Genomic DNA, 27,622 nt, shown 5'->3' with positions numbered 1-27,622 from the left:
AATTGAAGTTTTTAATTAGATATGATTCAAGTGGATAAGTGAATTCCTTGAAGACATTTGTGGGAGTCTCACAGACCATGAAGAAGTCAAAGTCCAGCAGAGATGTTTGGGTCTGGACAATTACAAAAAGAGCTAAATGCCAGTTCACCAAAAATACACAGCTAAAATACACTAGAACAGATGACGATTCTGACTTTCTTACTGTTAAGATCTGATAGAAGAAAACTGGGCAAGATGTAGGGCACAGAAACTCTTGAAAATATATACTTATCACAAAATATAAGAAATTTCATATGTTTATTGTTGGAGGTAGTTTCAAATATCCTGTGAATCTGTTGATAAGAACACACTTTTTTCATATGTACTTACTGGATTCCTTTTACATATCATTAATGATGAAGAAAACTCAAAAGAATAAGATTTTTTGAAAAATTTCAATAATAACTAAATATAACAACTTTTAAAAACTGTATTTGTTTATATCTTGATAATAAAAAGAAACAAATGCTGTAACTTCTAGTGAATGAGGTGAAGTATCTTGGAAAACAATCACAATAACTGTAAAGTGCATGAAAGTTTTTGATTCTTCAAACAGATTTGAGCCCAAGCTAAGCTAGAGTGATTCAGGAATCAAAGTTAAAACACTATATTGAGACAGAATAAAAAGTGTCACGTTAGATACACTGAGACAACTGAGACAAGGGGTTTTAACCATGATTTTCAGTTTTAAAAGTATTTGTACCAAAATGGTAAATGGAAGTAAATTGAAGCTAAGATCTGAAAACAGTGAGTGAGACATTCATTTTTGTTTGTTCTTAAACCTAAGTTTTGTGCACAAAATGCATAAAATAAAAATATCAAATTTATCATCCTCTATTTCCAATGGTTAAAGAATTTTTTACCAATGATCAGTGATTATATCAGTTAATGTCATGTAAATCATTCAATTGTCAAAATGAGTATTTCTGATAATCAGTTTTTGATTATTCCAAAAATCAAACAATTGAAATTAGTACACTTATTTCAAAAATCAATTAAACAAAATTCTGATGATATTAGCTATCCCAAAAATAAACACCTAATCAAAATTAGGGTTTCTAATTATTATTATTTCAATTATTCCAACTATCCAAGTTATATAAATATTGCTACAGTTTGACTGATGTTAAGCACAAAGGCACAATGAACTGTGTTCTGTCCAATTCTAGCTTTAAAAGTTGTTTACTTCAAATTTGTTTAGACTTGGTGATTCAGGAGGATGGACTTTGTGTTTAATTTCCAGTGTCACTAAATTTACTTGCCTTGTCTTTGGTCTTCATTATGGTAAAGCTACTAAGATTATCTGCCTCTGTGACAAATTTTGAACTGTTAACTGGAGAGAAGGGAACCATGCAGTAACACCCATTGCCAGTCATCTTTTTTCTTTTCTGCTTGTTGTGATTTGAGAAACACTGTACTAATTGATTATTCAAGCATAATCAATTAATTGTGTCACTGATTAATCAATTATCAAATACTACTAAATATGCAGTTCTGCTATACATTGTACAAAATATTCCCTCCAAATTCCAGAACTTTAATGCAACCAATTATGCACAAATAATATGTATGAAAAGCTGACCCACATATGTTGATTAGTTATGAAGAATCAAACTTAATCTAGAACAACCTATTACACAGCATCAAGCTACATTTTAACACATTATGTAAAATCAATCTAATATACAAAATCAAAACATTTCATTGATAAGGGACCAAAAGCCATCTGAGGGGATCATCTGTTTTAACCACTTGCAATAGTGTTGTCTGTCAGTCAGTAGACACTAAAATGATGTCACATACAGGAATGTTAATGTTGCAACTTGAGCTGTTGTGACATGAGTAAAATATGCACGTCATGAAGCAAAAGAAGAACTATGCACTATGAAGGCTACAATGTAGCATGACATATGAACTTAAAAAGCAAGAAATAGAAATATTTGTTTCTTTTAGTTTTGGTTTTATTTACTCTTAAAACAGAATATTTCCAGGGACCACGCAAAGTTACATTTAATATCTTAGCTCATTATGCACAATCAAATTATTATGCAAAATTAATAACTTTTTCAGTACCAATCAATTAGGCAAAGTTCAAAGGAGTCATCCAAGTTGGGCAAAAAAGTAAATCTTAAAAGCAAGTTTCTGTTCACCCCTTTTTTGCATTACTCAAAGCATGCAATGAAAAGTAAATTTGAGAACTCATACAATATTCCATGACATTGTACTATAGGTACATCAATCAGTATGTAGAAATTCTGCATATCATACAGTATTACTAAAATAAATTGTATGAATTTTGATATACTAACCAATTTAAAACAAAAAGAGGAGAAACCCTATTTTCAAAAACAACCAACACAAGTTTCACTCATAATGATTAATAGATATTTGATATAGATGTAGAAAAATGTCAATAACAAAATATACTGTTAGAATTGTTAGAATTTATGCAAAAATATAATACATTTATGAAGTGAGAAACTTGAACCAATAGTACAAGAGAAAATATGTTATAAGTGAATAATGTGATAAGTATGCTATATATATTATGGAACAGTCAACCATATATTTTGTAAATAAATGTGTAATGGCTGAGACAGCATTTTTATTTACAATTCCAAATTTAACTTAACAATAATGTTAACAACCTTGTAGTAAGAGAAAGTATTACTTTTAAAACAATCTAATTTACCAGAAACATTAAAATATTTTATGTATTTTAGGATATGAAACTACAGCAAATCAAGCTGCCAAGTATTACGATGCAAGTATCCACCACATTGATCAAGGAATGAAGGGAACTAATTATAATTATTAAATGTTTATAATTTTATTAACTTTAAATGACCCTTGCATATTAGCCTTAAATGCTTGAGTCTTTTAATTTGGCTTTGATGAGATTAAACAGACAACAAATGTAGCATGTAGGAAATATATAGCAAATTAATATAGTTTTTTATATAATAATAAGAAATGTTGTAACTTACAAAAACAATGAACTGTTTGCAACCTCAGTAAATTTAATACATTTTAGTCTGCTATACACACATCACTTTATACTGTATAAAATATTCCGTTGTTTTCAATACATTAGACTATTTAAGGTTACTATATCTCATATCCCTAATATCTAATTTTATGAAAATAATTGCTGATACTTCTAGTTGCTAATTTGTGATCCCTTAAGCTTGTTGTTATGCCATTGAAGGCATAGTGAAGTATGACTATAAACTAGAAATACAATCCAAAGTTAAAATAAATATAGAGCAGTCGTTGCTATGTAAGTTAACTGACAGATATAAATTACATTATAATCCCAATCACTTTTTATTGTGCTTATAAATCGCCGTTTGTTACTTCAAAAGGATATTATTTGTTTAAAGTGCTTCCTTACTCACTAATCACTATAAAATGATGATTATAAATTACCTGTCGTAAGTATTCCTTGCCGAGAGAGTCTTGGCATCGAAACCACAGACGATAACATGAGACCTGATTTAAACATAGTAGACATGTGATTCATATTTATGCTAACCCAACCCATCCTATTATTAGTGAGCTCAAGAAATAAACAAAATAAGGTGAAATATAAATGTTTTGCCTTTAAACAATTAACATATGGACTTAAAACATATATCTTACCAAAACCTTGATACAATACCACACATCACTTATTAATATAACTTTTATAATTGTATATCATTCGTGCTGTGCCGTCTAGTGTAAGTCATTGAAGTTATAAAGTAAAAGAAAAAAGAAACCAATTTATTTAATTTTTTGCAATAAATTTAAAAACAAAGTGAAAATATATAGCCTAAAAACCGAATATATATATGTATGTATGTATTTCAAAATTCTAAGTTCTAAGTATACGTGTCTATAAATATACATGTATTTATTTTTAGTGTCATCGTGTTTTTTTCTTATTTTTCTTGCTGAAAGCAGACAAAATTTCAGTCGAAATTCTAAGGAATATAACTAGGTATAAATAAACACGTATGTGATTCAAGAACAACGGCATCTGTTAGTGGCTATTGCTGATAGTGGTTTCCTAATCACCTATACAATTAAAAGAGTAACGTGTGTGCGTCTGTACGGACAACATTATGTGCATGAGAAATGTTTTAAACTTCTTTAAACCATGCAAAAATTGTTTTATGAAGAGGGAAATAGTGATTACGTCACAATGTGCGCAAGGAGTGGGTGGATGTAGATAATATTATGCATTGCAAAGAAAAAGGTATTTGTGGAAAGGATCTACCATCCCTTAAAGCCTCAACTCAAGTAGTATCGTTTATGTGTTAAAGTTTTGTGTGTGAATTACTTTATTTGTTTAAAAACGCTTAGAGGAGTAGTACCGTTTTTCTATTGAGTTTTAATACTTGCCTCCAATATCCAATTTTTCTTACAAGAGAGTTAAAAGCAGAAGACTGTTTGAAGTAGTGTTTGTAAGTTATTGACTTCGAGGTTACAGAAATGTCTAGAGAGTCTCAGTGAGAGACATAAATAGTGGCGATCATAAAAGAAACCGGGAAGAGAGACAAAAGTAAATCAGAGTGAAAAAGAGTTTTGGTCATAAAAAATGTAAAATTAACCGTGGTAGGGGTGAATAGCCTATCGATACGTTAAACTTAGATTAACAGTTTTCTGACATTTTAGGATAATAACTTGTCTTGTCAAAAGGTGTTCTAAAGCAAATGAACTTGTTTGTGTAGACTTTGACAAAAAACAAAACAAAACTGTATAATACAACTATAACATAGATAATTTATTTTTTGTTTGTATATGTTTTTAATGTGTATATTATTTTAAAAACAAGTGGTGATGTTTGTTTATCGTCATATTTACCGCCAACAAGGTAAGATATATTTACTTTACCACTACTCAAAAAACATGCATTTTTGACATAATGTTAGCATTGCTGTAAACTGTCTCTAGGTGCGGGTTTTCCATCAGCTTTCCTAAATTGTTTTTTTAAATTTGACTACTTCTGATATTCTTTGATGCGAAAGAACTATTTGTGCAATATCACATCTTGCAACATCCCCCTCAGTGGTTAGTCTTTTGCGTTCACACAGCCAAATTTAATTTTGATATTCATGGTGATGAAGAACAGATAGCCCATATTGTAGCTTTGCACTTAACAAAATACAAACAATGCTCAATCCATATTTAACTCGAATACGGCTCACAACAATACAGAGAAAAGAGTTGAATATTGATATTTAAAATAATGCAACCGTAATAGCAGTATAAAATTGTTAATTGTCTTGTGAGTTTTTCTTTCCTCACGCTTGTATTTGCAGAATCTACGAGTGCCTAACATGTTCATCTTTCAACCGTGGGACGTTATGACTAGGGAGTGAATACCAATTTTCGAGAAGCTCGAGAAATAGCGATGAGTAATGTTGACTAGCTGCCTTCTCTTGATTAACTTTGCGTGAAATTAACTAATACTACAAAACAATCGACCCTACCAGAGTGGTTTAAGTTGATCCCTTGTCCTTGACCTGTGATTGTTGCTATAAGATATATAACTATCCTAGCGGCACTATTTATAAGTTACGTTGTCCGTATCGGGGACAAAACTGTATTTAATAAACATTAAGTTATTTTCCTTTTGTAGATACGTGTAAAGGGTTGTATGCCGTCGTTTGGACTTAAAAAGTGTAAAATTAGGTGTAAGTGTGTTTGTAATAAGAATATATATCTATTGGGATGTTAACTATTGTGAAATTTGCTTTTAGTGAAACAACATAAATTGTAGCACTAGAAGATAATTCATTTTAGTATGTTTTTACTATGCCTAAGTATCACAGTTTCATGTACTGTGGTGAAAAACTTGAGTAGAACTAGACCTTTGAACTCAAGAGATAAAGGCACTGTTCACTGCAAAAAAATGTATTTCATTCAAGAGAAGTTAAGAGGAGGAAAGTTATCATAACTTTCCACACTATAAAAGTATTGCTTATCACTAACAAACAGTCACATGTATCAAGATAATGTTGCCACAATTATCTTGTTTGGATTTGTGAGTTTATGAACAGGTGTAATACAACTTACAAGTTATAAGTGGCCTTCATTTTTACTTGTGTCAGTTATTGATGAAGGTGAGGGAATGTTTTACATATATTTTCCATTTGTGTTGTAGAAATGACTGCTGTGGAAAATCTTGATAATAAAATTCCTGGCCAAGACAAGATTTATCTTTAATAAATAAGCTTTAATAAAGCTTAGCAAAGAGGAGGAGAGAAATTTGCCCCTAAATACTGTAGAAATTCCTCTTATACTTTGATGATTGCCAGTTACACCTTTAAAAAAAGAAAGGCTTTGGGGAAGAAAATCCAGGAAAAAGTTGTCCTTTTTGTCAAACATCTTTTATATTTAAAATATGTTGTCAAAAGTAATTCAGAGAAATATTTATAAAGTTATTTTCTCAGTAGTTTTATTTAAGGATCTCCATGCCTTACTGATTTGTTGATATGTTTTTGGCAAAGCTTTGAGTTTTTTTGGATAAAGACATTTCATTTGATGTTTACTTTGATTTTTGAAAGCCTTTATTAAGATATTTCACAAAATACTTAGTAAATTCAAAGAAATAACTTGGGTGCTTTCCAAAGGTAAACCTTTCTTCTTCAGTTTGACCCTGAAGAAAAGAGATCCACCTTCTGAAAGCGCCCAAGTTAAAGATAAGATACTTGCACTGGGCAGAGCACAAGACAGTTTATTATACAGTTGCATGATAAACAGATATGATGGCACTGTTTTGACTACTTCTATAGTTGGAGGAATGAAAATTAGTAATAGTCATAAACTCCAAAATAAATGTAGTAGGGGTTTGAGTCATGTTGTAATGAGCTGAAACAAAATCCTCCAAACAAATTCAAACAATTTATTAAACTTTAACAATGGCATAAGTCCAGAATAAAACTTTCAAATGGTAGGAATGCAAATTTTATCATCAACAAAAAATGCAAACAGTTAGTAATATGTGCTACTAGGACTTGATATTGATGTTACTAACCCTTAAATGGAGGCCATCAATTGATGCTTCTACCTGCAACATTCTCACTGTTTAAGGGTTAAAATGTGATAATATAAATATCAGTGTTATTAATTTCAAAAAATGAAAGAATTGGAGAAAAAGAACAAGGAGGAGGAAGACCTAATACCAAAAACACAATATTCCAAAAAATTGCAGATCAAAGACAGTTTTGACCAACAGTCAGCAGTAATTTGCTTTAACTGTGTATCATGAACTTATTCATTTTAGGTAAAGGAAGGATTTTTTTATTTAATGGTTAGAGAATGAGACTACATTTCATGTGTCTAGTTAATTTGCATTATCTTGTGCAATGTTATCTATATGACACTGTTAAGAGAAACGTGTGCCAATTTCATGATTCTCAAATTTAAAATGCTCTATCTAGAAGATAAGTTAGCACTTTAATATAACTAAGTATTTATAGTTTTAACAAAATGATAGAAGAAATAATAAGTGATTGGTAAACAAAGACATAACAGAATAAATGTGTAATTTTCTGTTTCACAATGTGTACAGGATTGTAAGAGGTTTGGGTAAGTCTTCCAGTGAGTGGCTTGAATGATAGAATGAAAAGGTTGGAAAGAAATTTAAATATTAGCAATAAAACTTGGGAGATGTAATGTAGGTTTGTTCAACAGAATTTGCTTTTGGTTAGTTACAAACATATGGAATAGCTTGATTGATGCTTTTTATATGCAAAAACGGCTCGTTTGGGTTGAGAAAATATTTTACATAGAAGAGCAAACAATGTTTCGACCTTCTTCGGTCATCGTCAGGTTCACAAAGAAAGAGGTAACTGACCGGAAGCTGACCACATGTTTGAAAGGGGTTGTGTAATTGAATGTAGAAATGTAGTGGGCAGTGTTAGATGTTTGAATATATAATTTTATTTATTTTATTATATTAATATTAGGTATAAAGGCGTTCCTTTATATTGGTTTATTTTGGGTTTAAGTTCTATAAGTAAGGCTTCTTTAATTTTGCGTTTGTTTATGTTTGTTTCTTTATTTAGTATTTGAGTGTTTTCTATGGTTATGTTGTGTTTATTTGACTTGCAGTGTTCGAAAACGTGTGAAGGTGACTTTTTATGTTCTTGGAATTTGGTTTCCATTTTTCTACTTGTTTCTCCAATATAGAAGTCGTGGCAGTTATCACATTGTACTTTGTAAATAATGTTGGTGTGGCGTTTGTCAGTGTAGTTTTTACATAGTATAGACCTCAGTTTTGTGCCTGGTTTTTGAATAAATTTGGTATTAACTGGAATGTCATATTTTGTTACTAATTTTTGCCAAATGTTGGTTATTTGTTTGCTGATGTCAGGAATATATGGTATACAGCAGTATATGGTTTCGTGATTTTTTGATTCATGAGATATATTTACTTTAGTTGATTGATTTTGCTTTCTGTCTAGGTGTGTGCGTATAATGTTTTCTAAGGTTTGTGGGGGAAACTTATTGATGTTGATGAAGTATTGTTTTATTTTGTCTAATTCATCATTAATTTTATCTGGTGAGCATAGTTTTATGGCTGTGTTTATTTGGTTTCTTAGTATGTTGAGTTTTTGTTTTGTTTCATGTGCTGAGTCCCAAGGAATGTATAGTCCAGTATGGGTGATTTTTTGGTGAATTTCTGTTTTGAATTGTGTGTCAGTTCTTGTAATTTTGAGGTTAAGAAATGATATTTGATTGCTTTCTTCCTGTTCACATCTGAAGTTAATGTTGGGATGTATAGAGTTAATGTGATTGAAAAAATTAAGTATGTGTTCTGTAGATTTGAATCCTGCTATCGTGTCATCTATATATCTGTACCAGTATAGTGGTGGATGTAATGCTGTGTTAATTGCTTGTGTTTCGACTTGTGTCATAAAAATATTGGCTAGAACTGGTGATACTGGGTTGCCCATGCTTAGGCCATTTGTTTGTATATAGTTTTGGTTGTTGAACATGAAGTTTGTCTTTATCGTGGTGAATTCTATTAGGGTTGCTAACTGGTTACTGGGAATTTCTATGATTGGGTTAGGGTCTCGGATATAGAGTTCTAAGGCTATCTTGCAGGCTTCAGTGGTTGGAACTTCTGTAAAGAGGGATATAACATCGAAACTGGCCATTAAGGCTTTATGATTAAGTTGATTTAGATTAGACTTGAAATTAAAAGAGTCTTTGATGAATGAGCTGGCTGATGTTACATATTTGGAGAATGCCCATGCTATGTATTTACCAAGATTGTAATTAAACGATTCATATGTGGACATTATTGGTCGTAATGGACAATCTGGTTTATGAGGTTTGGGGATGCCGTATATTTGTGGTGTGCGTGAGTCGGTTTTACGTAGGTAGGAATAAAATGTTTGTGAAATTGTGTTGGCTTTTTTCATTTGTAGTAGTAATTTGATCAGTTGCGTCTCATGTGTCTTTGCTGGATTTGTGTGTATTGGTTTAAATTTGTTCGTGTCTGATAGGATGTTATTCATTTTTTGGATGTATTCATTCATGTTCATTATGACTATAGAGTTACCTTTATCTGCTTTTAGAATTTTTATGTTTTTGTCTTGTTTTAGGTTTTTAATGGAATTAATGTCTCTCTTTGTAAGGTTGTTTTTTAGTTTTCTGTTTTGTGAAATTATGTTGATGGTTTTGTGAGAAAATTCTTTGAAAAAATTGTTTAAGATGTTGTTTTTAGGTGTTTCTGGAAAATATAAATTTTTAATTTTACCTGGGAAGTTTGGCTGTTGAATGTCAATAAAATTATCTAAGTTGTCTTTTTTCTGTTGGTTGTTTTTGGTTGTTTCCTTGTTGTTGTTCTCTGTAGAAAGTATCGCAAGTCTCCTGGCTAGGTCTTCTAAACATGTTTTGATTTCTATGGTTGGAATGTACCTAGGTGCTATTGCGAAGTTGAGTCCTTTGTTAAGTAGATGTATCTCATCTGTGTTTAATTGTCGGTCGGATCTGTTAATTATGAGGTTAGTCAACGGTTTGTCGTTTTGGTGTCTTTTCTGTTGTTTGCATCTTAGTTTTTCTAGTTTTTTGTTGTGGCAGATCTTTTTGTCTCTGTAGTTCTTGGTATTGATTTGGTTTATGTTTCATTGTATAAGTCCGTAAGTCTCTGGTTTAATGCAGCATGCCAGTTGATGGTCTAGGTTCATTTTTTTTGTTTTTGTAGGTCATGGAGTTATTTGTATTTTGTGTTCAACATGGCTTTAAGTAGTTTTTTTTGTAAATTTTGGATAATGTTTGTGTATGTATTAAAATTTTTTGAAAGTTTTACTTACCTGTACTTACCTGTTACCATTATGTCTGAACTAGCATACCGTACACCACTATTAACAGTACACGCTCACACGATCGTTAAGAAACTAAGAAATTTAAACCAACGAATTATTAATAGAAGAAATGACATTTATTTTATTCAACAATGTAGAAAGGAACAACTATCCCCTAATTTTGTAAAGGTAAAACTGCTTGTGTTTCAACTTGTGTCATAAAAATATTGGCTAGAACTCAAAATTACAAGAACTGACACACAATTCAAAACAGAAATCCACCAAAAAATCACCCATACTGGACTATACATTCCTTGGGACTCAGCACATGAAACAAAACAAAAACTCAACATACTAAGAAACCAAATAAACACAGCCATAAAACTATGCTCACCAGATAAAATTAATGATGAATTAGACAAAATAAAACAATACTTCATCAACATCAATAAGTTTCCCCCCACAAACCGTAGAAAACATTATACGCACACACCTAGACAGAAAGCAAAATCAACCAACTAAAGTAAATATATCTCACGAATCAAAAAATCACGAAACCATATACTGCTGTATACCATATATTCCTGACATCAGCAAACAAATAACCAACATTTGGCAAAAATTAGTAACAAAATATGACATTCCAGTTAATACCAAATTTATTCAAAAACCAGGCACAAAACTGAGGTCTATACTATGTAAAAACTACACTGACAAACACCACACCAACATTATTTACAAAATACAATGTGATAACTGCCACGACTTCTATATTGGAGAAACAAGTAGAAAAATGGAAACCAGATTCGAAGAACATAAAAAGTCACCTTCACACGTTTTCGAACACTGCAAGTCAAATAAACACAACATAACCATAGAAAACACTCAAATACTAAATAAAGAAACAAACATAAACAAACGCAAAATTAAAGAAGCCTTACTTATACAACAACTTAAACCCAAAATAAACCAATATAAAGGAATGCCTTTATACCTATATTAATATAATAAAATAAATAAAATTATATATTCAAACATCTAACACTGCCCACTACATTTCTACATTCAATTACACAACCAACCCCTTTCAAACGTGTGGTCAGCTTCCGGTCAGTTACCTCTTTCTTTGTGAACCTGACGATGACCGAAGAAAGTCGAAACGTTGTTCGCTCTTCTATGTAAAATATTTTCTCAACCCAAACGAACCGTTTTTTGCATATAAATTTCTCAACAAGTGGGTTTCTCGACATCACTGATGATTGATGCTTTGTTTGATTTAACACAAGAATTATGTACCATCATGATTTTTTTAAAGTATTAGGTCTGACATATGCATTACTAATATCACTACACAATGATACAGCAGAATTACTTTCATAAATTTCTATAAAATTAGACAAAAGAAAACATGAGAGAGTTAGTTATAAACACACTTTAGAAAAATTATAACAAGTGTGAGACTTAAAAATGTAATGGTGTGCAATGTTTTCATCACTATATATTTTGCCAACTTATATTAAAGTACAAGTCTTTAATTTTTGAGCTTTATTTCTTGGTGAACTGAGTGGTCTTCTATAAACTTGATTTTTCATGCATAAATTGCAGCATTAGAAACTTATTTTCTACAACCTATAAATTTTTAGTTATTGATTATTAAAAATTTGTTTTTTCCAAATATAAAGTTTTTCTTTACAATGATAATAGGAAATACTAATTTTGATTGATAAGTCATGATTAAACTGAGCAACCTTGAATTTATTAAGAACAGAAGTGAAACATCATAATGGCAATATTTCAATTTCTCAGGGAGTTTGAATATTAGATAACAATAATATTTATTCTAAATAAGTACTTTTTGTCTATCTTTCAAACCTATTTTACTGGTTTTTAGCAAATATTTCAAACCAAATGGTTATTTTGCACTTTATTCTTGTGCAAAAATTACTTGCCACTTTTATCTGTGGTACACAATGTGAAATAATTATTAAAACAACTTTTTGGCAATTTATATTTTTAAATCCCATGGTGAGGTTATTGCATTTGTCTAATAGTTTTCTATTTCTGTGATTTTGAATATCACCAGCTTTCTAGTACCTCTAATTTTTTTCTACTTTTTATTTTATTCCTATTCTGACTATCAAGTCCCTACTTTTCTTTTTTAAACATTGTACAATAAAAACTGGGCTTCAGTTCTTGTAATGGGCTGAGTGTGAGAGCCCATAACTGCTAAAGCCTGATAGCCTCATGATGCAATTTTTTTTAGAAGTTAAAATTAATTTTGGGAGAAAAATACCCCAGGATATTACTTTAAAAGTTCTAATTTCTCATGAATGGTAGATAATGTTTATTATCAGTTCCCCAATGTTATTTTCTAGTAAGCGTGTACAGTGTTAGCTGCAAAGCCCTAATATTTATGAATCAGAATTGAATTTGGGAATTTAGCTCTTCTGAGGGAATGCACATTCCAGATTCTTATTCCATAGTGCTGTGACAATGAATGTTATATCTCTTATTTATTAAATGTATGGAAAGCTTCCAGTCAGTTAAATGAATATGACACCACACATTTCTCAAGATGTAATCCTTTAAACATTTCATTTGAAACTGCATTCATGTATTATGAACCAATAGATTTGTTATTCATTCAGTTTTGATTTATACTATAAAAACCAAAATTCTCTTAACTTTGGGCCTTTAGAATACTCCTTTACAGATGACTCATTGTGTAGCTTTGTGCTTAACAACAATCAAATAGAAGCTCAAGTAAAAATTTATATCTTTTATAATATTCAAGTTCATAAAAAAATATATTGTTCATAGTTCATGTACGACTCAGATTTTGAATGTTTTTCTATATTTTGCTTTGTTTGATATTTTAAGTTTTGTTTACTTTATGTTATGTGTGGTGTATTTGATGTAGCAAGAGTTATTTTCTTAAGATGCTGAGTAACAGTTTCGTTTCAAGAAGTTATTTGGTTTAATGTTTATAGCAATAATCAGTAACAGCAATAAACTTCTAAAATTACAGTTTCTTCCTCTTTCTGCGTACGTTTTGTCAATTTACAATGAAAACTAGAATGTACATTTATGTAGAGGTGAGTAATTTGAGAAATTTGATAACCAATTGATAGGGACATTAATCAGTTACATTCAACTAACCAGTTTTTCTATCATGGTACTTCTCTCTTCTCAGAAGATTAGCTATTCTTGTTTATTGCTGCTCTCTGTGTGTAAACTTTTTATTATATATGCAACAAGCCTCCCTTCTCCTATTGGAATAAAATGGTTCCAATGTGTGTCTTATAAATCATTGTGCATCACTGCACCACAAGTAGAAACATAGTGCACTCGGGATGCATGTGACCCCTCTATGTGCCTCTACCAAATCATCACTTATATTTTGGCAGTGCTTACACTCAGATGCCCTTCCTTTTTTGTTTTGATTAATGCTTTAGATTGACTTAGTTACTGAAGTGGATTCAGTTTAATAACCTTAAAAATTTGAAAGTAGTCAGGTGCACTTATGCTTATTCTGATTGCATTTACTTTTACTTTAAATGCTTTCCTTGACTTCTACAATGTGAATTCTGAAGTTAATGTCATGACTTCGAGTGTCTCATGATTGAGGAACTTTACCTAAGGCTTCAGGTGGTGGGACCCATTGAGAGATTTGTCTGTATTTATTTATAAGGAAATTGAATGTTATATGACTGAACCTTTATATCAAGACATTATCCCAGTTTCTACTGAACATATGAAATCTGATCTGGCTGATAAGGACTTGATTGCCTGTATCATCCTCCTTAATTTGCTGTGCCTTCCTATACCATTCCTGAGGATTCTGTTTGGCCATTCCACAGTTGTTGTTTTTTTACCCTGTTTCTCAGGCATGTGATGTTTTGTCTCTTGTGCTGAAATCTTATGGCCTACATCTTTCATTACTGCATAACTATAATTTCCAATCCTTTTTGTATTTTTTCCCCTATCCCACAACATTTGGGTTCATGCTAACAATTTGCCTCTCAGTTTGGTGGTGATGTTAGTATGACTCATCTCCCTTGGGCTGCTGAAGAGTATACCCCAGCATCTTGTAGGTCTGACTGTCCATATCTTGACCAATAATTGTTGGGATTGGTTTTTACCTGTTAGGGCAGATCCTGAATTTTCTGTTAATTTCACCAATGTTCCTAGCTTCATACTACCCTCATAACTCTTTTGTGGTACCTTTCCACAATCCATCTCCAGTCTGAGGCTCTTCACAGACACTGATGGATTTTCAGGGGACATCCTTTCCCTTCTTACTTACACACTGGCTCACTTGTTGTCTTTGGCACTGGCTTTGAAAATGTGGTTTATCTGTCGTTGGGATGTTTAAGGTTATGATACTATTTTATCTTGAACCCGTTTACCTTCTATATCTGAGATTTGAGTCTGTCTCTGTTTTTAAGACATTTTGGCTCTGATACAGTTCTGGAATACATGGAGTCTCAGGTGACATCTCTTCAGCAATGATCTCCCCTGCAAGCCTGTTTATCTTTGTTGGAGCCAAGTGTGGTGCTGATGCAGGTTTCCCATCCTTCTTGTCCCCAGCCCTTACTTGTCCCATTTTCTTCTGGTGTCATGTCTAAGTTTTTCTTAATGATGCGTGATATGGCACCAGTAGTTCCAATGAGTGCCTTGTGAGTTCAGACCCATTATAAGCTTGACTTGCATCTATCTTTCATTGGTGGTGACATTTTACCGCCAACATTTGGGTTCTTCAGGTTTTGTCAGAGGAATTTGAAATTCTATTTCTTGCCCCATGTTCCTTGTTCCAGGTACCTGTTTACTTCCCTTATAATCAGGATCCCACAATATACCACTCTCTATTAGAGACAGTTCAGGACCATTTCACACAACAGACTATTGAGCTTGTACCACATCATTCACTGTGGTTTTGCTCCTATCTAATTGTTGTTCCCCAGAAACCCAGGGAATGGAGTTCTGTTGTCATTCTCTCTCACCTCAGTCATTTTGTTCACTTCTCATGGCCTGGCATGGCTAGGTGGTTAAGGCACTTGACTTATAAACTGAGAGTTGTGGGTTCAAATTCCCATCACATCAAACATGCTCACTCTTTTAGCCATGAAAGCATTATAATGTGACGGTCAATACCACTATACATTGGTAAAAGAGTAGCCCAAGCATTGGTGGTGGGTGGTGATGACTAGCTGCTTTCCCTCCAATCTTACACTGCTAAATTAGGAACAGTTACTGCAGACAGCCCTCATGTAGCTTTGCACAAAATTCAAACCAAACCACTTTCCATGTTTCACTATGGAGTCATAACTCACTCTTTAGTGGGTATTTTTTCCAGGTCTGTGGATGACCAATAAGGACGTCTTCAATGCTCATCCTCTCAGTGTGGATTCTTGTACATGGTGATGGAATCTCCCAGAGAAGGTTCTGATCTTTCAATTTACATCCTCTGGGACTTAAACATCCACTTACATGTTGGCTGTGCTTGGTGACCTGTGAAGGGAAGAGGAGGTGGCTGAGGGGTCCAACCATGATGCACCACTTTGGCCATGAATTCCTGTGGATAGGCAGCTGTTGGGTGGTCCCCATAGGGTCAGTCAGCTGGTTCACTTGGGCTAGGGTCAACCATATCCAGTGTTGGACGTTCTCAACATGTGTTGTGGACATTGTGTCTGATGCTGGTGTTTGGGTATAGTGCTGACAAAACCCTGGCATTGCTGCAATGTCCTTGTTTGGCACTGCAGTGCATCCCCTCATAGAATTCCATGGTGGATGGAGTCAGTGGGCACCAAAATATTCTTTCTTTATTATGGATCCCTCAAATAAAAGGTTAAATAAAAGAGTGAAAAACAGTCCATAGGTAAATGATGAAGACTTCAAGATTCTGAGCAGCAATCTTTAACATCTGTACATCATTTTCTTATACTACATTATCTTTCAGACAAACCTTTAAGGCAAATGTCTCCCTTTTTTATTCAGAAGGGAATAGAGGGACTTGCTTTGCTTTGGTGATGCACTGATAGAAACATCTACTCCTAAACACAGTGAACTCCTCTTGCATTTGAAGATGATTAGGGATATACCCATTTAGGTTACTCTCCATGCTACTTTCAATTTGTTGCGAGAAGTTATTGTTGAGAGAGGTTTGAAGAACATCTCTGAGCCGGAGATCCTCACTGATTTCTCCAACCTAGGAGTTTCTACAGTGAAGTGTATTTCCACTCGCAAAGATGTAATTTTGATGCCTACCACTAGCTTCATTTAAACATTTACATATCCATGTTCACCTGCCACCATCAAAGCAGGTTATCTTAACTGCAAGGTGTGGCCATACATTCTGAACACACTCAGATGTTTCCAGTGTCGGTGGTTCGGTCACACAAAGATACCATGTTGTGGCTCCTCCACCTTCTTAGCCATTAAGACTCGGGCAGAGTGATCACCACTTTCCTTTAAGGCTGATCATCTCTGTGACTATAATTCCTGAGACACAAGTCTTGGGGTTTATCTTTGATCGTAAGCTGACCTCTATACCACACATCAAGTAGCTATGAGTCAAATGTACAAGATCACTGAACATCCTCCATGCCCTCTCTTCCACCACTTGGGGAGCAGATTGAGGTTCTATACTAAAGACATACCGTGTTCTTATTTGATCAAAACTAGACTATGGGTCTCTGGTCTGTGTCTTTGCCAGGACCTTGGCCTTGAAGATGCTGGACCCCATTCATCATCAGGGTTTTCTGCACTTCCCCAGTCCAGAGCTTGTACACAGATTCTCATGAACCTCCTCTATGCCTCTGCTGTTTGCAACTGCCTTTACTGTATGCTTTGAAACTTTGATCCTTATGACAGCATCTTGCCTTGGGATGTGTTTTCCTTTCTCAGTGTGCCATGCTTTTTCAGAACAGATGATCTGCCATTGCTCCTTTTGGCATTCATATCCAGGCACAGTTGGATGAATTGGGTCTGTCATTGGATAACATTGCTATATCCACTAGTCAGCCCATCCCACCTTGGCTTATTTCAAGTGTGACCTTTCTTTAGGTCATCTGAGAAAAGTAGGTACTCCCGATTGGAAGTTTGGTCTTTTATTTACTGAACATCTTTCAAACCATCCATCCATTCCCATTTTTACGGATGGTTTGAAATCAGGTAACTCTGTGGGCTCTGCCATTATTTGTTGTGGTTTGGTGGTTGCACACAGAATCCCCTCTACAATTTTTGTGTTCACTACCAAACTGTACGCCATTTCTCTTGCCCTGGATCACATAGAAGCTAAGCAGTACTCAAATTGCAGTATTTATACTGACTTGCACAGTTCTCTACTGGCTTTGGAATTGCTTCACGTTAATACTCGCATTGTTCTCACTGATATTCAAAACTAACTGGCCCATTTCTCTTTAACATCTACTTCTATATCCATTTCTTTTGTATACCAGGCCACATTGGTATGTGCGAGAATGAGCTTGCCAACACAGCAGCTATGTCTGTCTATTCTGGTGCTATCACTGCTGTACCTGTTCCATACATGGACTGTGGTTTTGTATTCAAGGCTTAGCTCTGTGGCAGTTGGCAGTCGACTTGGAGTGAGCAACATGAAAACAAGCTTTTCCAGATAAAACCCTCTATTTGACTATCTTGTTTCCATAAGGATCAGAAAGAGAAAGTTGTCCTAACTAAATTACACATTAGTCACAGTTTTCTAACTCACTGTTTTTTTTATATATGACTGATGCACCAATGTGTGGTTTGTGTGACACTCAGGTCACAATAGCCCACATTTTACTGTCATGCTATTGTTATGACTCTTAAAGAGAAGTGGTGTACCAATTTTGCATCCTCCCCTTTGATATGGCTTGAGCTTCTTGTATTTTCTGTTGAGTGGTGACAGCTTTTTCTCTTCATCTTTTATGTCTTGGGGCTGTATTTCAGTTTTACTTGGAGGACTGGCAACTTTTGGCCCATTCAGAACAAGAGTCAGCCAGTCACATTTCTCAGCTTCTTTTCAAAGCTGATCTGTTGGACTGGTTCATCAAATTGGAAAGTCCATTCTACATTCTACCCAATACCTTGTGCATTTATGTCTTTTTCAACACTCACCTTGGTTGGGCCCAACCTTCTCTCTAACTTAATTCTATGAAATTGTCAGTTTACCATGCACTGCCCTCCCTCACTTTTTGTTTGTGAAGTTTTATCACTTTGAGATATGTGGTTTTGTATGATACCACTATTTTTCCTTGACCATGCACACATGCACTTCCACCAATGGACTCTGCAAAATCAGCAGAACTTTCATCAGTATCCCTATAATGTTCCTATTACCATTCCTCCTTTTCTTGTAGATGATCTCCTTTGGTGGTTAGACAATACCACCACATTGGTAGGTGTACTAGTTCCTCCTCCTCCTTGTCCAAAGTTACAACTCTTTATGGGTGCAGCCCTTTAGGGCTGGGATATGTGGGTCAATCACCAGAGGGTTTGGTTTGTTAGTCTGTTGACAAATGGCCTTTACATATAAACATCCTGGAGCTCCTTGTCATTCATCAGGCTTCAGATCACCTTCTTCCCACTGTCAAACATTGTCTGGTGATGATCTATTCTGACAATTTGATGGTGGTGACTTATATCACTAACCAAGGAGGCACTTGGTCTAGATCCCTCTGTTTTCATACACTGGATCATTTTATATTGGGTCCATGTGCAACACATTCATTTAATTGTGTGTCACATCCCAGGTAATTTCTACCTTGTGGTGGATTGTCTTTCTTTCCCCAACACAGTTTACCTAATGGAGTGGTCTCTTCATACACTCATTTTCGGGTGGTTTTGCAATCTGTTGGGATTTTTTCTCACACCTGTGCAATCACAACAGCTCTCAGTCACCAGTTTCCCCTTTTTCAGTCTGTACTACCTCATCCTCAAGCTTCAGCTATAGATGCTTCAACCAGGATTGGTCACATAAATTCCTATATGTTTATCCTTCTATCCTGTTGCTTCTGTGGGTGATTTCCTTTGTTCGTGCCATTTCATGATGGGTCCTTTTGATCATTCCCTACTGGCTGGCTTAACCATGATTTCCTTGTTTATTCCAACTATAATTATTTCCTCCTATACCACTTCTCTTTTTACCTGATCTCCTTCATCAACCACAGTTTGCACTTTTGCACTTCACTTCCTATGTCTTCATGCTTGGTTTATGTCCATTCCTTGGTAAGAAGATATAATTTTTCCTGTTGTGTAACTTTTTATTTAGCTCAGTTAATTTGTACTTCCTCTATGGAAGTGTATCAGCAAAAATGGAAGGTCTTTTACATATGGGCTCAAGCTCAGAGATTTCATACTGCTTATCTTACTGTTATTAATGTCTCTCAATTTCTCACATGACTTTTCAACCAGAAATCTTGCATTTCCTTTATTTCGGGTTATTGGGCATCTTGATCCCATTTGTTTTATTTTTTCTATTACTGCAGGGTTTTTCTCTCACCCATATTAATCCATTTTTCCAGATTTTTTTACATCCTTAGATGACCTGCTCTTCTGGATTGGGATATTAATGTAGTCCTCCATTCCTTTACCTCTCTTCAAACATATTTCCTCATGTTCTTTGTTTTACATATCCCTTAAGTCATATTTCTTTTTCCTTTTGGCCTATGGGTATAGCCAGTCACTTGTTGCCATTGCCTTTACACACACACACACACACACACACTATATCATTTTATCTGCCTTCTTCTTTATCTGGATTGTTCCTTCTTTCCTAAAACATCGGTGGTTTGTGAGAGTAACTCTTCTTTTTTGCTGATTTTTCTTCCCTCTATTTCTCATCTCTACCCTTATCCCGATCTGAATAAACTTCTATGTCCAGTATGTGCCCTTCCTTGTTATTTGTCCTGCACATCTTCTTTTTGTAGTTCTTGTCTCTCTATATCTTGACAGTCATCTTCATCCAAAGAGATCTCACCCCTTTCACTGTCACCAGTTGGATTCATCATTTGATCCAGTTTGCTTATTTCCCCTTGTCCCTTTCCCACCATATTTTGTTTCACATTATCTCTCATCAAATCCAGTACTTTACATGATAGGGTTGGTCCATATACCCAAGTGTAGGATTTCCCATTATTTATATCATATTGTAATTTCAACTTCTTCAGCAACTCTAACAATGAGTAAGTCTTTATTAATGCTTTCTTTTTTTTTTTACAAGGGCCCATTCTTTATGTCTTCAATACATGGGTCCTGCTATGTGGCAAGTGGTGCCTGATCATGTATTCTTTAATCATATTGTAATTTCAACTTCTTCAGCAACTCTAACAATGAGTAAGTCTTTATTAATGCTTTCTTTTTTTTTTACAAGGGCCCATTCTTTATGTCTTCAATACATGGGTCCTGCTATGTGGCAAGTGGTGCCTGATCATGTATTCTTTAACAATAAATCTGTCATCTGTACTGCATGCTTTGTTGACTAATGCTTTCCTTCCTATGTTAGCCTTTGCAATGGGGTATTTTACAAAATTGCTTGTAGGTGAATAATCTCTCAATTGCATGCAGTAGGTTTCCTTTGGATACTGGCTGTCAAATTCACAGATCATAAGCTCAGAGGTAATACTGTATGAAATCCAGAAATTTTGGTGGTTCTCAAATCCCTGGTTTTTGAGTTTCAGCTGAAGATTGTAGGATCCTCATTCTTCCGTTACATGGATGTCAGTACGCAGTGAGAGGTTTTGATTGTAGTTGAGATACCAAGTATGGTCCAATATGTCATAGCCATTCTACGCCATAGGTAACATCCTTGTTTACCCATCTTTCTTTTTTGACATTCATTAGGATCACTTTCTTACCACATTTTCTATTGCTTGGATGTGCTCCTCTCTGAATTCCACCCTGAATTCTTACATGTTATACAAATGGACAAAGAGTATACCTAGATCAGTAGTAGTGTGGTTCCCCATTTTAGTTCTTTGGTTCTGACTCTCTCACCTATGGAGGTATCCTTTGGACTCTTTTGTAAAGGGGGGTATGTCTATTGTTTCCTTGCACTTGTCTCTCTTCTAATTAATGTGAGATTCTAGCTAATCTTTTGAGTAGAGTGGAGTACCATGTAGGAAGTTTTAATTTTCCTGTAATTTTCCCTCTTCTCACACTTTCCACCTTTTTTCCTCACTCATTTCCAGTGCTTCCATCATCTGCTACATCAAAGTGATAGTTCTATAGGGACGCATAGAGGAGGTCTCATGAGTGTAGTATGTTTTTATAGATGGAGAAGTGATGCATGATGATTTTCATGAGAATCATGTTGGAATCATTTGATTTCAGTAAATTGGGTATGGAAGGCTTGTGGCATGCATAATTAAAAAGTTTGCATATGGAGGGTGACAACAAATGAAAACAGCTGATCTTGTTAGAGGAGAAATATACCTTTTGCAAATACATTTTCAGTATAGGAAAATTATAACTTTCTTACACGAGACTTGGATAGTTGTAATTTTAATAATACTAATAATAGGAAACACTAACTTTTAATAGTTAATTATTTTTTACTGTTCAGAAAACATTTTTGTTTTTGTTTTTTTCAAATGTGATTTAATGGTTTGATCATTGACAGCTCATATGTGGTTTAAAATGGAGATACAAGTTTTAATTTGTAAATAAGTAGGAAATTATATTTTGATACTAATAGTAAAATCATACTGAACACTTAAGATCAGTTATGCAGTTACTTCTTTTCATTTTCATGATAACAGAAATAATTTTGCAGTTTGAGATCTACCTAGTTTATTGGACCTTTTTTGTCAGCTAACATACTTTCATTTTTCAAGACAAATGTATGTCCAGAATGGATTACATTGGGAATTTATTTGGATTATTTTAGAAACAAATACGTTATTTGTAAATAAAAATAAAATGGAGAAGAAAATATGTAAAATAAGCAAGACCATAAAAAAATGAAGTCATGTAATGTAATTCTATGGGTGTGTGATTTGCAATTCGAGGGGTTTAGATTTGAATCAATGTTTCATTGAATATGCTTGTCTTTTTCAATTGTGGGGATATTATAATGTGATGGTCAATCCCACTATTCATTGGTAAAAGAGTTGCCCAAGAGTTGGTGGTGGATGGTGAGGACTAGCTGCCTTTCACTGCTAAAACAAGGAAGGTTAGTGCAGATAGCCCTTGTGTACCTTTATGCAAAACTCAGACTAAACCAATCTAAAGTGAATTTTTAAGTAACATAAACAGGTGAAAGTTCAATAATGTTGGTGAGAATGGCATACTATATAAGAGGGAAGAATCCCTTTCAAATGTTTTTCATTTAAAACCCTAGCAATGTTTATGTTAAGCTACATGTATAATGTAATCTTTTATAAATATGTACGAAACAGTTTACCATTCTTCTAAAAAAATTATCATAAAATGATGGGCTTTACCTAATTTTAAAATTGTAAATATATACATATACATATAGCTTGAAGACAGAAAATTGAAAATAATAATTTTAAAACATTATTTTAAAATCAATATTCTTTATTCTTTGTTTGTTTTAATTAATTTGAATTATGTTTTGTATTTTCCAAATAGATACCAAATATGTTTCTGAAAAGGACTTTTTACTTGGTTTTGCAGTATAGTTAATATTTATAGTTGGACAGTTTTTCCATATGATTATATATATAATTATATATAATCATATATATATGTAGATATAGAATGTGTTTGCAAGTTTGAATAATAGAAGAATATTTATATTTTGATTAAAATTCATTGGTTATGTTGTATTCATAATGAAAGTAATTCAAAAAAGCTAATTGACTGTTATAGCTGTTATTGGTAAGTTTGTTTTTTTTAGGATTGTCATAGCTAGTTTTATTTGCATAACGGGTTGAAAAACCTATGCATAAACTTTCTTATTAAAATTTTCTTCCACTAAAGATCATTATAAAACATATTCATGTTTCTTGTTAATACACAAGTTCATATTTTTTATAATGTAATCAATTTAGGAAAGTGAATAACCATGGCAGAGAAAGTAAACATAAATAGTATTGAAGAATGTTTGGAGAAGTATATACCTGGAGGAGAATTAGCAACTGTGAAACGTATCTTGTATGGCAAAGAACTTCAGTAAGTTAATAGAACATTCATATAGATAAATAATATTGACTCAATTTACAGTTTTATAGTGAATTAAAACAAATCTAGTTGTAGACAGCTCCTTGACTTCATTTGTTGTTCTAATTTAAACATATAAGTAGATCTGTAACAAAGGGTTGGTTTAGACCTTCAAAGGTTTAAGACATATTACCAAATCAAGGTTTGAACCTTGTTCGCTCTTCTACGTAAAATATTTTCTCAACCCAAACGAGCCGTTTTTGCATATATATTTCTGTACATAACAGTAGTTATGCTTGTACTAAATATTTAACACAATGTATGTTATGTGCAGTACTCATGTAGATATGTACAATAACCTTGCATTGCAAGAGCACCTTATTGCAATTAATGAAAAGAACTGCAGCTAACTTAAATCATTATTTAGCTATCACTGTTTCAAGCAGGTTAACACTCATAATTATTGTAAGATGAAATTGTTGATTAATTGAACATACAATTTTGCAATGGGACATGGTTCAAAGGCCATGTCATCGTGTTTGTTGACTTTTATTCAGACTTTTATTGAACTAGTCTTTTATGAATTTATGTCAGTAAGTTTGGAATCAAATTGTAGATTATAATTCAAATTTTAGTATTATATATGAGGTAACTTCTTAATTTAAAAGTAAATATCAAAAGAACACGTTTAGATATAAATTTTAGTGACTTACATGGTATGTTGAATGCAGTGCTGTTTAAAATTAAATGTTTGTGATGACAAAATACTAAGTTGCACTTTTCTGTTACTTCAAGTTTGGTAACTTTTGTACAAGGCATTTATTACATTTTAATGACAGATTTCAGCCACTCAACCTTCCCTCTTGTGCTTCATCATTCTACTTGAATGCACAGGAGTTTCCACATATAATGCTTTAGTGCTGTGTGTGTGTATGTGTTTTCTTTTCCAGTACAATAACTTTTGACTGATTAATGGACATTACATAAATCAAAAGAATGAATTTTCCATTTAAGTGACACTTAATAAGAGATTCCTTTTCAAAAATTATTGAATGATTTATGTGAACTAGAGAATATATAACATCTGACAAGCCTTTGAATATTTAGAACTGTCTTCAAGGTTGTGACTAGCAAACAAACATTCTAACACAGTCCTGTATTTGAGCAATGTTTGTATGCAGTGTTAAAGTTTCAGCTTATCAAAATACAAAATAATCATGATGAAATTAATATATAGTATACGCTGGAAAATTATTTTCAACTATATCTTGGCCATAAAGTTTCATGATGAATAACATAATATTTCCTGGAGTTAGCATTTCTTTTAAATCATTGTTTATGTCAAAAATATTACTTTTTTTTTGCTTTCTTCTCCACTTTTTTCATTTTTCCCTCTGTGGACTCATCAGATAGCTCAGTGTGGCTTTGCTATAAGAGAAACACACAAACACATTCTTCACCTTTCAGATCAAGTGCGCAGCCCAGCATTTAGCATACCAGAATTTGGAACTGAGGTTCTTGTTCTTTTAATAAACAAAAATGCTAATTTACACTTCAGCATTGTGGGTGTCTTATAAGAGTACTGGTCAAATTATATTATTCAGTCTGGCAGGAACCAGTGGTGGATGGTGTTTACTAGTTGACATCCTCAAAGTTAGATGGTTTGTGCAATATTCCTCATATAGCTTTGTGCAAAGTCAAACAGTTAGATCCTCCCTTCATTGTTATATACGTTTGTAATTTTGTGATGTGACAAAAAAAAAACTTGCTCTTATAATAGTTGGAAATATTCCATCATGTTTCTTTCATTTCTTTTGATAAAATACCTTTTCAAGCCAAACCTCACCAGCCTTTTAGTATTACTTTTTTTTGTCTTCTACCCAGTACTTACACAAATTTGTTATATATTCACTCGATATTCAGTGAAATACTTTTTTCTTTGATATTTTTTGCATTTCTAACTCATTTCGTGTTTTTTGTTTTGTTCAGTACTTAAAATTTTTTATCATGAATGTAAAATTTTCATTTCTGCACTGGTATTAAAAGCATTCTTTTATCTAACTGTCTTTGTAGAAATTTAGATCTTCCTAAATCAGCTTTGAAACTTGCACTAGACAATGACTTTGAACTACAAGGTTACGGTATACCAGCTATTCCTGAAGAAATGAGACCACCACGTGTAGTCCGCATTGGAGTTATTCAGAACCAGGTTGTATTGCCAACATCTGCTCCTATTGTTTCACAAAGGAATGCCTTGCACTGTCGTATTGAGCAAATGGTTGATGCAGCTTCCATATGTGGTGTCAATGTCATTTGTTTTCAAGAAGCATGGAGTAGGTATTCTCTTTACATGTATTAAATGAATTAAAACATTTTAGTTGTAATAGATTGGGCTATTATACCTTGCTGAGTGACCAAGGAAACTTTTTTATATGAGTCATTTACTGTACCTTTTAAAGCTTTTATTCATATATGATCTTTATGGTTCTGAGAATGTATTTTTTCCTTGTATATGATTACTAATCAGTATTCAATATATTTTTAATGTGTACTGTATTTGGAATGCATGTAAATAATTGTTTTTAAAGCTAAGAATATTATCTGTAAAGGTAATCTCTATAGTTGATGCATGTATTTAATCTGAAATAAAATATTAATATTTTTGCTAATTATTTCTATTAATTATAGAACTTCAAACGAGTAACTTCAGAAAAATTTGATGTTACCTTGAATGATATTAAATTATTTCACTCAACTTGCATAAAGAAAGAATTTTGGGCCAAATAAGTGTGTGTGTGGTTTTATTCAGGGATTGATCATTGCAGTGAAGAACTACTTAAAACTGTTTAGTAACTCAAAAATTGCTTTGTATTTGTCTAATATGTTTTATTTTTGAAGTGACTATTTCAAATCAGGTAGTCATATTTCTTAAAGACTTTTCTTGTTAAGTCTGAACTTATGCTGTCAAAGAAATATGAATCAAAATTTTTGAATATCCTTTTTGTGCTGCTGAGCATGTGTCACTCACTCATAATCTTCCACTCTCTTATGTTTTATATAAATTATTGTGCAAGTGTCAGGGATCTTACATAAGCTTTACTTTCCTGTCATAAGTTAGATTTCTTTGTTGACAGTTATTCTCTATATGTTATACACATAATTACCTTTTTCCTTATAAGGCTCTGTGCCTATAACCTGATAGAGCCTTTCTCACTGAGAATTGGGCTGAAAGAGTGGGTAACCACTGTTTTTTTTTACTATTGTGTTACCTGCAGTATCTGACCCTGATTCAAATTCTGTGAAATATTTTTTTTTTTTTCTGTCAGCACTATTTGTTGCAATATTGTAGGAAAGTAATATTTTTAAGATGGTCAACATCATTTGTGTATATCTTATGCCCCATCCATATTAGTGAATTGGCTTGTGCAACAGATCTGTGTTATTTATTGTGATGTTCTTGGCTTGAATTTCATGTTACATCTCCTCATACTCATCACTTGACATTGTCTTTGCCTCTTAGTCTTGGTACCCTTTTGAGGTCATTTTGCGGGTTGGGAACTTTCCAAATCCAAATACTTTTCTGCAATTTACCTTCAAGATTATTTTACTTTTTTTTCTAGATTCCATTTGTTACTGTGTTATTCTTCCGGTTTGGTGCAGTATGTAACAGTTGACTACAGTGGAGCGCCGTTAAGTCACGGACCAATTAACCGCGAAATCGCTTAAGCCGCTGTAGCAAGTCTTGTCCCAAAATTTTTGATGTATTAAATCTACTACCTGGCTTTTTAAAGTTTCTCACACTCTCATAACTCAGCATGAAACTAACTTTTTTGTTTATATTTATGTTTTTAAAAATGTGAAATAAAATGGTTTAAAATGTATTTTATTTGTTTTTTCTTATTGTTTAACTGCCAGTTAATAAATTTGGTATTAAAAATTTAATAATTTATGCAACTGAGCAATATCGCTACCACAAGATTTAAAATGGCAGCCGGGAAGACGAAATTTTACAATAAAAAGGTTTATTTTTATTGTAATCTTTATATTACTAATAAATCTTAATCAAAATTGTGTTGTATATTTTATTTATTAAAAGGGGGAAAAGTGAACCATTGCAATGCATTGGTTGTTTGTGTTAAAACGGCACTTGT

The 27,622-nt window shown here is 33.2% G+C and overlaps 2 protein-coding genes across 10 annotated transcripts in view; one reads left to right on the top strand and one right to left on the bottom strand.

Moving 5' to 3' along the window:
- Nucleotides 1–3,809, bottom strand: part of mRpL16 (mitochondrial ribosomal protein L16) — a 32,563-nt gene extending 28,754 nt beyond the window's left edge. Inside the window, exons 1-2 of one of the 4 annotated variants that reach the window (XM_076451066.1) lie at nt 3,682–3,809; nt 3,469–3,531 (exon numbers count right to left, since the gene is read on the bottom strand). In XM_076451066.1, the coding sequence (XP_076307181.1) occupies nt 3,469–3,531; nt 3,682–3,707 (89 nt within the window). In that variant the 5' untranslated portion in view covers nt 3,708–3,809. Of the gene's footprint in view, nt 1–3,468 lie in introns of all 4 variants that reach the window. The other 3 variants (XM_076451075.1, XM_076451084.1, XM_076451055.1) reach the window with 3 other exon arrangements.
- Nucleotides 3,810–5,362: 1,553 nt separating this feature from the next.
- Nucleotides 5,363–27,622, top strand: part of pyd3 (beta-ureidopropionase pyd3) — a 52,004-nt gene continuing 29,744 nt past the window's right edge. The window contains exons 1-4 of one of the 6 annotated variants that reach the window (XM_076450888.1): nt 5,366–5,720; nt 13,372–13,438; nt 23,363–23,483; nt 25,545–25,804. In XM_076450888.1, coding sequence (XP_076307003.1) covers nt 23,377–23,483; nt 25,545–25,804 — 367 coding nt within the window. In that variant the 5' untranslated portion in view covers nt 5,366–5,720; nt 13,372–13,438; nt 23,363–23,376. The other 5 variants (XM_076450879.1, XR_013012783.1, XM_076450869.1 and 2 more) reach the window with 5 other exon arrangements.

Source organism: Tachypleus tridentatus, chromosome 1, assembly GCF_004210375.1.
Source record: "Tachypleus tridentatus isolate NWPU-2018 chromosome 1, ASM421037v1, whole genome shotgun sequence".
Taxonomy (NCBI): domain Eukaryota; kingdom Metazoa; phylum Arthropoda; class Merostomata; order Xiphosura; family Limulidae; genus Tachypleus; species Tachypleus tridentatus.
This window is presented reverse-complemented; position numbering and strand designations above follow the sequence as displayed.